A 14,087-nucleotide genomic window follows, 5' to 3' on the forward strand; every position below is an offset into this window, starting at 1 on the left:
TCTTCTACCGAGACTCCAGCTAATTCCATTTACATCCCCGTTCTGTTTCTCATTAGCTGAACAAGATTCAGGAGGAGGAAAAGGAGGAGAAGATGGAGAGGCCGGGAAATCCAAAACGTGTCTAATTTTCTAATAAATCCCATGGGGCCAAGCAGGGAGACGCGGGTTCTGAAGTCGGAGAACAAAATGAAGCAAGGATGGATTTTTAGGAAAGCGTCGAATCATCTAGAGTAAAATCATCTTCAGAGAAGATGATTCACCAAGAGAATCAACCACCCGGCCGAAGAAAATCTTGACAATCCCAAGGGAAACAACACTCCCAAGGGAAACAACACACCCGGCAAAAGGGAGAAGCAATTTTTCGTTCCTTAATTTCGATACCTCTTGGAAAACAGAAAAGTACCCGCTCCCCACAGGGCACGCAAGAAATATTTTTTTACGTCAGATGTGAGCAACTAAAAAAGCTAAAAAACTCAGTCTAAAAACCGTACTCCAGTTTCCATAACCTGGCAGTTTAGGAGGAGATCTGCCTTTTCCAGAGTCACGTTCCTATTCCCTCCACTGTCCTGCACGTCGGTTCCACCCCGAAGCCCCCGCCGACTTCTCTCGAGTAAGCAGCAGCATGGCCTGATGGAAAGAACACAGCCCTAAGAGTCAGAGGACCTGGGTTCTAAACCCAGCTGTTACCTGTCTGCTGCGTGACCTTGGACAAGTCACTCTACGCCTCAGTTCTTTCATCTGCAAAAGGGGGATTCGATACCGGTTCTTCCTCCTAATTAGATTGGGAGTCCCACCGCTTAGTACAGTGCATGACCTATAGTAAGCGCTTACCAAATAACACAGTTATTATTACTATAGAACAACAGAGTCGGTAGACATGGCCTCTGCCCACAAGGAGCTTACAGTCTGTTGTGGGCAGGGAATGTGGTTACCAACTCTGTGGTGGTGTATTATCCCAGGCATTTAGCACACTGCTCTGCACACAGTAAGTGCTCAATAAATACCACTGATCGATTGATTCCTCTATGCCAAGCACTAGGATGAATACGAGATGACCGGGGCACACCCGGCACCCGGCCCGTCCGGGGACCACGACCGAGACGGGGAGGTCGGACGCTTAGAGTGACGAGAGTGTAATCCAATCTCTCGACACAATTCTATCACTGCTGTAACAGTCCAATACCCCAGCCCTGAGCCGAAAAGAGAGATCCCAGGGAAAACACATCAGGACTGCTGTGCCCTCCCCTCCTCAGGCAAGAGGCAATACCCCAAATCTACCCAAACGCAAAGTCTCTTCTATGTAGAACGGAACCATTAAAAACTGACGCATTCCGACCGGATGAAATGGCGAGACCCGACAGGAAGCAGTTGAAAATTTTCAATGAGAATGCAGTCCAACCAATCCAATTTTATTTCTCGGTCATTTCAAAAACTCCAGACAATTAAAATTGCGGAAAAAAAAAATTCCAGAAAAGATTGAGACCTCTTCTTTCCTTTTCCATCTACAACCACTGGCCATCCAGCGCTTAGAACAGTGCTTGGCGCATAGTAAGCGCTTTACAAATGCCATCGTTATTATTACTATAGGAGCAGCACAGGAATCCATGGGTATATATCAATTTTTAGGCTTTCATGACTTTTCCAATTTGATTTGCTGTGAGGAAATATCTACATTAAGGGCTGCTAGATTCCTAAATCTTTGGCTTCGTTATTCGTAGAAGTGTGTCGTAGTCTGTTCTGCTTGTTTAAGATTCCCATTGGTCATCCCATGCTTATTAATAGGCTCCATACTGCACTGGGGTCTACCTCTCAAGGGACTGCTTCTTGCTGCCCGGTGGTGATCCCTACCCCTCCCCTTTTACCACACCTGCTGATGCAAACCAGGTGGGACAAAACTTTATATTTATCAGGTGGTGGTGCGGCCGACTTCTCTGGAGGTTTATATCCTAATAATCCCTTCTGGCCAGTGACTCTGTGGATCCGGAACATTCGAGGAGAGTTGAATTTAGATTTGTTCTTTTATGGTGGAAAGATCCAGCGAAATGTAAAATCTGCCAGCAAGGCTCAAAGATGAACCAAACTCCCAAAAGGCATCACGGAACCCAAGACCAACTTGGGGAGAGAAGCAGGCAAGAGAGACTGAATCAAAGCAATGTGCCGAAGGAGAAGAGAAGCGAGAGGAACAAAAGGAGGGCTCAGGGCGAAACCCTGAGCGGGAGGTCGAACAGTAAGCGTACCCCAAAGCATGATGTGTTACCAATCATTCTACTATTGGAAGTTACCGTCAATACAATTCTGACACGAGAAAGGAACGATTTAAATCCCGGGAGAATAAAGATCTACTAACCCTCCTATCGGAGGGGGCTCCCTGCTGGCTCACTTGGTGTGGTCATGTTTTCACCACCGGTAGCCCCACAGTGGTTAGAGACTAGGCAATGGGGAGAGGATTATCCTAACTGCCTGCCAAGGGCATTCACCCCCAAAGGGAAAATAAGTAACAGTCCCGGGGTGCCGTGGTGGGTTGGGGAGAGAGGGGGAAAAAAACCCGGTGTCAAGACTTTGTGCCAGGATGACAAGAAGGGTAGAATCCTGGGGTGATAGGGTCTCATGCCTGATTCAGTGCCAGCTGGCCTCTCTAGATCCCTTTCCTTTCTTCCCCATCAGATTAGCTGGGGGATTAGATAATTTTTTAGGGAGAAGGACCTAAAAAAACCCCCAAAACTGGAGAATTTCCTTCCCAAAGCCACCATACATTCCCCACACTTGACTAGTCTGTCTGTGAGAAGGACACCCCCTTGGCTTACTAACTCCTGTTATCCTTGATCCTGTTAATCAATCGATCAATCATATTTATTGAGTGCTTACTGTGTCCAGCACATGGGACTAAGGGCTTGGATGAGTACACTATAAACAGAATCGACAGACACGTTCCCTGCCCACAACGAGCTTATGGTCTAGTTAATATGAACAGGTAAATAAATTACAGATAGCTATATAAGTGTTGAGGGAGAGGTGAATAAAGCGTGCAAGGGAGACACAGAAGGGAGTGGGAGTAGAGGAAATGAGGACCTAGAAGGGGAACGTCCCTTGGAGGAGATATGCCTTAAGAAAGGCTTTGAAGGGAGGGAGGGTAATTGTCAGATAGACTCCCTTGCAGAACTGCGGGTGGGCCTGGAGGGAGGCCCCTGAGAACATCTCGATTTAACTAGGCCCACGTGTGCAATCCGGGCACATGTGAGCAAGGCCTCCGAGGGGAACAGCTTTTGCATTTTAGGATTCTGAACCCCGGTTGAGACAGGGACTGAGTCCAAAGTGATTAACGGTATTGGCCCCCTAGTGCCTTGGGGTGTAGGGAGGATTTAATGATGAATTCTGACGGGGGTTAGAGAGCTTAACGGCCACTCCGCCAGCTCTACGTAAAGGTTAGGAAGGCATCGTCAAACTCTCTGGGCTATGCCGGTCATTGATACGCAGAGGAGATTTCTGATCTCGGACCAAAGTCTCTGAGAGGGATGGGGGCGGTTGAGGGGGGACGGGGGCTCTCAAAGTGCTCACGGTCCAGCCTTGGGATCTGGAAAGAATGACCAGTCCGTGGCATCTGAAGCCAATTCTTTCTCGAGCCTCAAGACTCCAGATTGAGACAGGGTCAGATCCCCAACAAAGCTTGGGATGGCAAAGCGTTAACCTGGAAATCTGTCATTCTACCTAAGGAAGTCTTCCCCAACACATGGCTATTTTTATTTGTTATTTAAAGAACCCTGACACTCGATCCTTTTTCCATCACCCACTCTGAAGGTGGGCATTTTCAAAACTAACAATAGGCTTCCCCAATAAAGCCCTCTTTTCCCCAGCTCGCTCTCCCTTCTGTGTCTATGCACTTTGATCTGTGACCCTCGGGCATTTAATATTTGCCCTGCCCTCAAACCAAAGGCCCTTACGTGCATATCATTAAATTACATATTACAAATTACATTAGTGTCCCACTCCCTTTCTAGACTGTAAGCTCGTAAAGGGCGGGGGACGGGGTCTGCTAATTCTGTTGTATTGTACTCTCCCTACATATCGTAAGCACTCAATAAATACCAATGAATGATTGATCGGACAGTAATGTTTGTGGTAATTGTTAAACGCTTACTATGAACCATTCGCTGTAATAAGTCCCAGGGTAGACACAAGATAATCAGGCCTGTACACAGTCCCACGTGGGGCTCACAGTCTAAAAGGGAGGGAGAACTGAATCCTGGACTGAAACGGAGACATAGAGAAATTAAGTGATGGCCACTCAGCAGGGAAGCGGTGGAGCTGGGATTAAAAGCTAGGTCCCCTGCCTCCCAGGCCTGAACTCTTTCCCCTAGGTCAGGCTACTTCTCTGAATTGAACTTCTGTTCAGATGTACTACATGCCAGGAGAAACATCCCCTGATTTCCATTCATAAATGCCCTTCGGTATGTACCATACAGGAATGTAGTATACTCATGGATAATATAATTGAATTATGTTTCCCATTTAGTTTAAAATCAGTGATATTTACTGAGCACTTACTGTCTGCACAGCACTGTACTAGCCACTTGAGAAAGTACAATATAACATAGCTGTAGATATGATCCCTTCCCTCAAGGAGCTTACTGTCTGCAGGGGGAAACAGACATTAAAATAAACCAGGGAGAGGAGAAATACAAGAGTATAAGAATATTTTCCAAAGTAGGGCTGGGGTGAATATCAAAGTGCTAAAGCTGCACGCAGCCAAGTACACAGTCTATGCAAAGGAGAAAGGCAGATGGGGAAATAAAGGGTAAGGGAAGGCCTCTTGGAGGAAATGTGATTTTGAGAGGGTTTTGAAGGTGGAGAGAGTGGCAAACTCTCAGGTATAAAAGGGGAGGGAGTTCCGGGCCCGAGGGAGAATATGGGCGAGGGCTCGCTGGTGAGATAGACAAGATCGAGGTACAGAGAGTAGCCACGTTCCGGGACTGGGGTGTTTGGGTTGGATAAGGTTGTAGTAGGCCATCAGTGAAGGCGATAATCCTTTCTGATCAGGGTTGTAAAAATAAACAAGAAGATATCTGATCTCATAATAATAATACTAGTGATATCTGTTAAATACTTATATACAAAATGCTGAAGTAGGTACAAGATAATCACGTCAAACTATAATAACATTCTAATTGTATATTTATTATTTAGAGATTATCTGCAATTGTCTTTCAGCGATATGCCGACATACATCTTTCCTTTCTCAAATATTGTACCATAAAGATAACCATCACTGCATAGTCAATCGACAGATATAATTTCTTAAAAAAACTAAGCAACTGATGGAAAAAAGGTTATTCAGTAAGGGAGAGGAAACAGAAGTAGGATTGGCTAAAGCTGGTATCTTCCCATTTTGCAAGACAGGCTCATGCAATAAACTAAGGAGATCTGGAACGACAGATAGCACCTGAATCCGTGGCATTTTTCTCCTGTTTCACAGAAACAAGTCTTGGAAATAGTCATCAAATTCTTCCTCCCTGCAAGGAAAGCAAATGACAGGATAAATCTCTACATTACATGCAACACTTTTTATCACTAGCGCTTCCCAGGAAATCAACAAATATGCTCAGAAGGCCCTGTGCTGAATTGTGGGCTGGAAGAAACTATGGCTGGGGGAAAAGCTGGCTCCATCGCAGGTCCAAAAGCAGCGGGCTTCCAAGTCTCACGGAAGTCATACCGTGGAACTGTGAAGCCCACGGCGGCAGGCGAGTGGTGGACAGAATGGGGCAGGGACCGGGGGCAGGGAAAGGCTGGGTCACAAGTTCTGGGGAACTTCCACAGGCAAGAGTATGGATTAGATAGCAATCATGACCAGATACAATTATAAATTCTGGGGGGAAGGCACCCCATTTAGGATTAAATCATCATTCTAATTTCCACATAATTTCATATTGCTATTTTAACATTAATGACTCTTTAACAACTTGACAATATGAACTTGGGAATCCTTCATCGGGTCAAACCTCAGATTCTCTCATCGTCTCCCCCAGACCCGGCAATCCCAGCAGCAGGGAAATGACTGGATTCCCCCCAATATATCTGGCCCGGGTTGCAGCTGGGAGAACTCCGAGCACAGACCAAATCATCTGGATATACGTGTGTTTGCAGGAATCTGTTTCAGAGTTAACTTGTCAAACCGAGATATGGTTGCTGTTTCCTCTCTGTATCTGGGTTCTCCCCAGATGAGGCGAGGGGCCCCAGGTGGTCTAGCCCTGATGCTCAGAGCCCTCTTGGGTGCCCCCCAGGAAGGGAGTCCAGGTACTCCCAAGAAAGGGCTGGAGGGAGGGCGGCGGGGTGGGGGGAGCGACACAGGAGCAGTGTATTCTAAGGGAGCTCTACAGCAGCCTTGTCAAAATCATTCCTCCATTTTCCACTCAGATGCAGGCTGCTTATTGAAAAAGAGAGTAAATTCTCTGCGTCATTATTAGCAACCGAAGACTTCAGTATTCAACCAAGCACAAGGAAAAGAAACCAGAGGCTGGTACTCATCATCGCAGGCATGATTCAGTTTTGGTGGGTTTCCGGGCCCCCCGGAAGCGACAGAGGAGAAAGAAAAGAGGAAAGCAGGAAAAGAGAGAGAGGGAGGCATGCTTGTGGAAGGAGGCTAGAGGCAGCAGGAATACCTGGGCCCAACCCCTCAGCTCCTGGAGGCTCCAGACTTCAGACCCCCAGACCAGAAAAGGTCTGGGAGCTCCTCAATTTAGCCTGGTTTGGCCCGTGTGGATTGAGCTGAGTACCGTCTTTTGGTCAGTGGTACGGGCCCCCGTCCCACCTCTCTTCCGCTCAATATAAAAACTCACTGAGATTTTTCATCCGTCTCCGGGACGGGCCCCTTCCAAAGTTCGGCTTCTGAAGGTCCTTCTTCTTCGTCACTGCTGTCTGTATCTGTTTCAGTGAATCATTTGAAACTCAGAAAAATACAATAGTGATGTGACAAACACATATTTTGGCTACTAATGGACACATATCCCCTCAGATTTAGTTTTATTCCATGCTCCCAAGTACCCGGTACACTGCTCTACATGCAGAAGGTGCCCAACACAGACTAACAAACCGAGGAATTAAAATATTGCAATCCTCCCCCTTCTATCATCACCAAGACTGCAGTAGAGGTCGTAGCAGTAATAATAATAATAATAATGATAATTACGGTATTTGTGCTTATTGTGTTCCAAGCACTGTTCTAAGTGCTGCAAGGTAATCAGGTTGTTCCCCCTGGGGCTCACAGTCTTATTCCCCATTTTATAGATGGGGAACCGAGGCACAGAGAGGGGCTTGCCCCAGGTCACACAGCAGACAAATGACGGAGCCGGGATTAGAACCCATGTCCTCTGACTCCCAAGCCCTGCTCTTTCCACTAAGCCACATTGTGGTGAGCACTCACTGGGAAAGTAGAGCACAAGCATACAACATATCTCCTGCCCTCAAGAAGCATACAATCTCGGCGGGGGGAAACATGTACAAAATATTTATAAACAATGGGAGCAAGTATCAGACAGGAGTGAAATGAGTATATCGGGATGAAGTACTGGAGTAAATAAACCCTTGAACGTATAGTGTAGGCCTGCTCTGAGGATGGGGGGGGGCACAGCATGGAGAGGGTGAGGCTACCAGATTTTTGGATTGGATCATTCCGCTCCTTGAGGCCAACGAGGCAGCTCTGTGGCAACAGTGAGCCGCTGCCTCCTGGGGGCGCTCTCCTGGGGCAGGGGGGACGGGTGGTGAGCTGCAAACAGGCCAGGACAAGTGCCCGGCTGGGCCTGGCTGAACTCGGAAGCGGCGGAACAATGGTGCTGCTGGTTTTCTGGGTCTCACCAGGGCCGGGCAAGGACCGTTCCCTCTGGCTGGTAATGGTGGGGTCCCATGGGGAGAGGCCACCATGTAGGGGAGATCTAGTGGCCCAGGGAAAGACTCACAGCCAAGAGGCCCGGCTGAGAGGCTGCATGGCCCAACAGGGCTGTCCGATGGGGTGCGTTCACCAGGGCGGCTCCCGGTGGCTCCCAGAGGATCCCCAAGTGTGCAGACAGCCCTTCCCTGCAGGATTTTGGAGCAGGGGACTGGGAATTGGCTGTTTTTTATCCGGGGTGCCAGGCCACTGTCCTCCTTTTCTCGTCCTCCAAGCTGCCATGCAAAGACCCAAAAGCAGCAGTGGAGGTAAGGAACAACTGTCTGTCTATATCTCTCTCACATATAAATGCTCTCTTTCTCCTCTTTCCTTTTTCCTTTCCCCTCATCACTGTTTCCCTCCCCCCTCCAACCCCACAGGCCACGACCCCAGTACCCCACATGCAACTTTGCCCCCCAGGGCAAGTCATCCCAACCGGAAGGGATGACTGTCAGGAATTAATTGGGGGAAGATTTCCTGGAAGGGGGAATTTACTTGGAAGATGGGGAGGGCTGAGATTTGTCGGGGAGGGAATTCCGGGCTATGGGCTGATGGGGAGTGGGGAGAAATAGTGAGTTAGGGGTTGGAAGCAGAAGAGGAGAGAGTGGGGTACAGTTGCGGGACCTCAGGAGGAGCCAAGAGTGTCAGTTGGGGAGAAGGAGTGAAGGTGAATATCAGATAGAGAAAGCTGCTGGAGATTCTTGAAGCCAAAGATAAGGAGTTTCTGTTTTATGCAGAGAAAGCCATTGGAGGCTTCTGAGAAGTGGAGAGAAGTATTCTGACTGACGTTTCAGGCCAGAAGAGAGGAAAGGCTGGAGGCAGGGAGACCAGTGAAGAGTCCGATAAGAGCATCCAACCATGATTCGCTGAGTGTTTGAATCAGAGTAGCAGCTGTTTGAGGGGAGGGGCAGGGAAGAATCTGGGAAATATTCTGAAGAGGAATGGGCAGCTTTTAGCAGAGAACTGATTGTAAGAGCTGGAAGATGGTGAGGGGTAGAGGAGGATCTGAAGGTTGCTGACTTCAGGGACAGAGAGGACAGTGGTGTCATCAACAGAGGAGGAAAGGGGTGGGGGGGGAGGGAAGATGAGAAGTTCAATTTTAGAGAAGTTGAGTCTAAAGTGTTGGTAAGCCATTCAAGGGAAGATGTCCTGGAGGCAAGAGAAGGCACTGGGAGAGAGGTTGAGGCCAAGAGATAGACTATGGAGGGAACGATCCGCAGCGAGGTGGTGAGCTGGTGATTCCCCAAGAGAGTGAGGGAAATGCGAGAAGACTGGGGGACCAGAACAGAATTTCGCACGACACCCCCAGTTAGGGGATGAGAGACGGAAGAAAGAACCAGCAAATGAAACTGAGATGAAGCGAAGAGTAGAAGAGCCAGAGACAGGGAATGTGCCAAATTCTCAACTCCGTATTCTCTCCCAGTGCTTAGTACAGGACTCTGCACATAATAAATACTACTAATAGGTGCACATCACAAGGTCCAAACCCAGATCTATTAGCGTTCCATGGGGAAGGGAAGGTGGACAATGTTGAGGGTGGGTTTATTGTTATATTGTACTCTCCCCAAGTGCTTAGTACAGTGCTTTGTACTGTAAGCACTCAAATGAATGAATGAATGAAATGAATGAATGAGGAGGATGAGGACAGAGTAAACCCCATAGAATGGGGAGAGGAGAAGGTCATTGGTGACTTGAGAGAGGAGTCTCAGGGAAGTGAAGCGGGGTGAAAACCCAAAAGCAGTGGATCAAAAAGAGACGGTGGAGAGGAGATGAAGAAAACAAACCTTTTGGGGGACTTTGGATGGAAAAGAGAGGAAGGAGATGGGGTGAGAAGTGGAGGGGGCCGAAGGATCCAGAGACTTTTTTTTTTAGAAAAGGGGGTGGCTGTGCATGTTTGAAGGCCAAGCAGAAGAAGTAAAAGGTTGAAGGCAGTAGTAAGGAAGGGGTAGGAACCTGAGAAGTGTTTTTAAGAGAGGAGAGAGGGCAGACTTAGAGAAAAGGGTGATTTTCCTGCTTCTAAGTCACTTTTAAAACTTGTACTAACAATGGGTGATAGTATTTATTTAACACTTATTGTGTGCAAAGCACCTTCCAAATGCTGGGAGAGAACACCCAGGCTGGAATTAGCCATGGTCTCTTTGGGGGTTCACAATCTGGTTCAGTCAAGACAAAGAGTTTTACAAAACAAGGGGCCAGTAGGGGACTCTTGATCATTCCCATTATTATCTCTCCCTGTGGCCTGCAAAGATGTTTTAAGCCAGAAGGAAGATGCTATTTAGTTTCCAGTTACCAACGCATTAACAAGGACCGGTTTGTGTGGACTCTCAGGGTGGAGAGGTGGGGGGAGAAAGTCCAAGGGGCCCCTAGGAGGCAGAGAAGTACCCATCACCCCAGACTGGGAGACACTGGGGAGATCAGTGTCAGGAGCCAGTTTGTTAAAAAGCCATCCTCACCGAGGGCCCTCAAAACCTCTCCTCTCACCCCGATACCCACCTTCCCATTTTCCCATTGCCCAGATAGACGGACCGAAAAACAACAGCAATGTGCTCCTTTTTTTGAAAGGAGGCCTAGTGGGAAAGGTGAGGAAGACCTGCCCCGGACAACCCATCTCTCCATAGAAAAGAGCCAGCTGGAGCCATATTCGGCTGGCAGGGTGAAATGAGAAGCGAGACGGTCAAGACTGCGGCAGACCGACCAACCCAGCAGGCCAACGAGGCAGTGGGGAAGCTCAGTACAGTGCTTTGCACAGACGAAGCACTCAATAAATACAATTGAATGAATGAATGAATGGAAGCAGAACAGCAGGGCAGCCTTCGCAGCCTCGCAGGAGAGGCTCAGCTTCTGGTTTGCAGAAAAGGAAAAGGTGCTTCTTGGGGATTTCCCTGGCGGTGTTTTGCTGGAGGCGATTCCTTGCAAGAAGCAACTTCGGAAAGCCACGTCCTTTCCCAACCCGACATGTCCAGGGAGGACGGAGTAGAGGATTACCATTTCCAGACAAATATCTAGATCATCCTGAACGATAGCTGGAGAGAGGTGACATGGACTAGAGGAAAGATTCTAGGTCTAGGAGCCAAGACAGACCCAAGTTCTAATCCCGGCTCTGCCATCTGCCTCTGTTATGTGACTTTGGACAAGTCTTCTAACTTTTCAGCACTTCAGTTTCCTCATCTGTAAAATGGGGATTCCATTCCTGTTCTCCCTCCTACTTAGACTGTGACCCCCATGTAAGGCAGGGACAGCATCCGATCTGATTATCATGTACCTACCCCAGTGCTTAGTACATTTAGAGTGTTCAAAACCTACTAAGCACTTAATCACCACAGTTGTGATTACAATTATTATTATTATTATTGTAATTCAGGCCCAAACCTATTTTAGACTCAATTATTTGGATAGTCAAAGGTGAATAATATTGATATCATCTTAATTCTTTTCCCTTTGCTGATGTAAACCTGGTCACACAGTACGTTCACTATCTCTCAGATTGGTAGTCCCTTAAGGGCCAATATCTGGTCTGCCAATCCCAGGGTTTAGCCCTGTGCTTGAAACCTAGTAAGAGCTTAATGAATACTACCATAATTAACAAGTGATTTCTGGACTGAAATCACCACCATCATTTGAAAATAGAAACTGACTCGAATGCTGCTGACCAGTGCAAAATCTTGGTCGGCGTAATGCAAGGGGAAGATAAAGAGGTATTGATTTGCTGGGGGTGGGGAGGGAGGCGTGCTCTCTCAGCTTTTCACTGCTGTTGGCATTCTGCTCTGCAGGGCACTAATCCATGTACCAACAGAAGGGCTGGGACTTTGTTCCTGCCCTTGAATTCCAAGAAAAAAACAGGGAGAGAGAACAACTGTTATTTTCCCCTAAATCTGCATCCAAATAAAAGTCCCAGGGCAAATAAACCTATTTTCCCTTCCCTGACAGACAAGACAGCAGGGTGGTCAACAGGATGCCCAGCTCTAAAATTGTACTATGGGGGAAAAAAAATGCCTAAAGCCCCCATTCCACTGAACTGGTAAAGAATCAATGCGATCTCCCCCCCAGACTATAAACTCTGATGTGCTGAAATCTCCCAAGCGCAAAATATAATGATCTGCACAGAGTAAGCACTCAATAAAAAACACTGATTGATCAACTGATGACCCCCGCCTCTGGCTTCTTTGTGTCAGCTGCTTCAAAGTGATCCCAGGGATCGCACGAGGGGAGTCGGGAAAACGGAAAGCCAGTCCCGATTCCACCACTGAATCTTCACAGCCCCTTCCCCATTCTAAGCTGTATTTCTTCTTTTGCAAAATGCCAACGATCCCTCCTCCCACCCGGTCCCAAATGGGAAGCAGTGTGACCTAGTGAAAAGAGCACGGGCCTGGGAGTCAGAGGACCTGGGTTCTAATTCCAGCTCTGACACTTGTCTGGTGGGTGAGCCTGGGGAAGTCATTTAACTTCTCTATGTCTCAGTTCCTGCATCTAGAAAATGGGGATTAAATCCTCCTCCCTCCTACTTAGACTGTGAGCCCAATGTGGAATTTAGTCCCATCTGCCTATCTCATACTAACTCCGGCACATAGCACGGTGCTTGGCATAAAGTAAGTGTTTAACAAGTACAGTGATAACGACAATAACGATAATAACGACAGGGGAAGCTACCACCGCTGAGGGGGTGGGGAAGACTCCTCTTTTCTCACCCTGGCCCCTGAGTCAGAGCCAATTCCTAGGTCCCCGGGGTATCCGGGCAGCTCTGCAAAAGGGAAGGGAGGAGGGATGGGGGTCCCCGCCGGATATTCAGAGGAATGAAGGAGAGCAGGAGCTGGCTTCTGGCTTTAGGGAGGCAGTTTTCTGCAGGGGGCCGCTCTGGAATTAAGTGACTTAGGCCTGTCCATCAATGGATGCAGACATTTTCTGACCCATCCCCTCTAGATTATAAACTCACTGTGGGCAGGGAATGTATCTACCAACTCTGCTAGATTGTAATAATAATATTGATGGTATTCGTTAAGCGCTTACTTTGTGCTGGGGTGGATACAAGCAAAACGAGGTGGACACGGTCCCTGTCCCGTGTGGGGCTCGTGGTCTCAATCCCCATTTTACAGATGAGGTAACTGAGGCACAGAGAAGCGAAGGGCCCACGATCAGGCAGCAGACCAGAGGCGGGCCCGGGATTAGTTAGAACCCACGACCTTCTGACTCCCAGGCCTGCACTCTATCCACTATGCCATGCTGCTTCTCTGTACTCTTCCAAACTCTTAGTACAGAGCTCTGCACACAGTAAATGCTCAATAAATGCGACTGATCGATGGATTGTTAAAATGGTTGGCCACAGCATTTCCTTTAATAAGAACCCTTCATGGCATTTCCATATAAAGTTGCAGTGCTTGTGGACAAGCTAGGAAGTCTGATCAACATACTTTTACTGCTTGGTCTGTACCATTTTAATAACCCCAACCAACTTCTGTTGGATCCAGTCGTTTTAAAAACGTTTCTGTTGACATTTGCTATCACATTCCCTTTCAAATCCTCGGCCCCCGACAGCCTACCTGTCAACCTTCCTGCTACCTGTTAGGGTGACTGCCTGTTCTGCTCTAATCTTTTCCACTTTTAAAACAGTTCAGAAACAACAGATAGGTCAAAAGCCCAAGTACTAGCTCGAACGCTGTCCAATTTTCCCCAATTATTAGTTTTTCTTCCACTTTCCTATCTTCCCTTTCTGAATTAGTAAACTAATCTGCGAGTCTATGCCAACAAGTATTCCTCAAGACCACATCCAGTCCCATGTTTTAACTGCAACACATTTAGGGTGCAACACCCAAACAGCATTTCAGATTAGCCAGCCAGCCAGCACAGAAATGGAAACGATTCCCCAAAGGCCAACAACGGTCCCACGTCATCTCGCCGGATTACTCACCTTTTCCAGACTCTTCTGATTTCTTCGCCGGCAAGCGTTCTAGAAAGAAGAAAACACTCTCTAAATAAACCAGCCAAACTCCCCGTGATTCTCTTCTGGTGATGAAGGCAGGGCGGCCCAAAGGTAACAGATATTGACACACTTCCCGACGCTCACTGAAAAGGAGAGATGCTAGGGTTGCTGCCGCCCACGTGGGCGCAGTGGCCAAAAGCTGGAGGCGGAAGAGCTTAGAAGCCATGACGGTGGCGACCACAGCAGCTACCTGCTAGT

At 47.9% G+C, this 14,087-nt stretch overlaps 1 protein-coding gene across 1 annotated transcript in view; it reads right to left on the reverse strand.

Annotated features, from left to right (window-relative positions):
• Nucleotides 1–5,151: 5,151 nt before the first annotated feature.
• LOC100076175 (protein FRA10AC1) overlaps nucleotides 5,152–14,087 on the reverse strand; it is a 51,568-nt gene continuing 42,632 nt past the window's right edge. Inside the window, exons 12-14 of the mRNA XM_029061094.2 lie at nucleotides 13,818–13,856; nucleotides 6,831–6,915; nucleotides 5,152–5,507 (exon numbers count right to left, since the gene is read on the reverse strand). Of these exons, the coding sequence (XP_028916927.1) occupies nucleotides 5,465–5,507; nucleotides 6,831–6,915; nucleotides 13,818–13,856 (167 nt within the window). The 3' untranslated portion in view covers nucleotides 5,152–5,464. The remainder of the gene's footprint in view (nucleotides 5,508–6,830; nucleotides 6,916–13,817; nucleotides 13,857–14,087) is intronic.

This window comes from Ornithorhynchus anatinus, chromosome 3, assembly GCF_004115215.2.
Source record: "Ornithorhynchus anatinus isolate Pmale09 chromosome 3, mOrnAna1.pri.v4, whole genome shotgun sequence".
In the NCBI taxonomy this organism is placed as follows: domain Eukaryota; kingdom Metazoa; phylum Chordata; class Mammalia; order Monotremata; family Ornithorhynchidae; genus Ornithorhynchus; species Ornithorhynchus anatinus.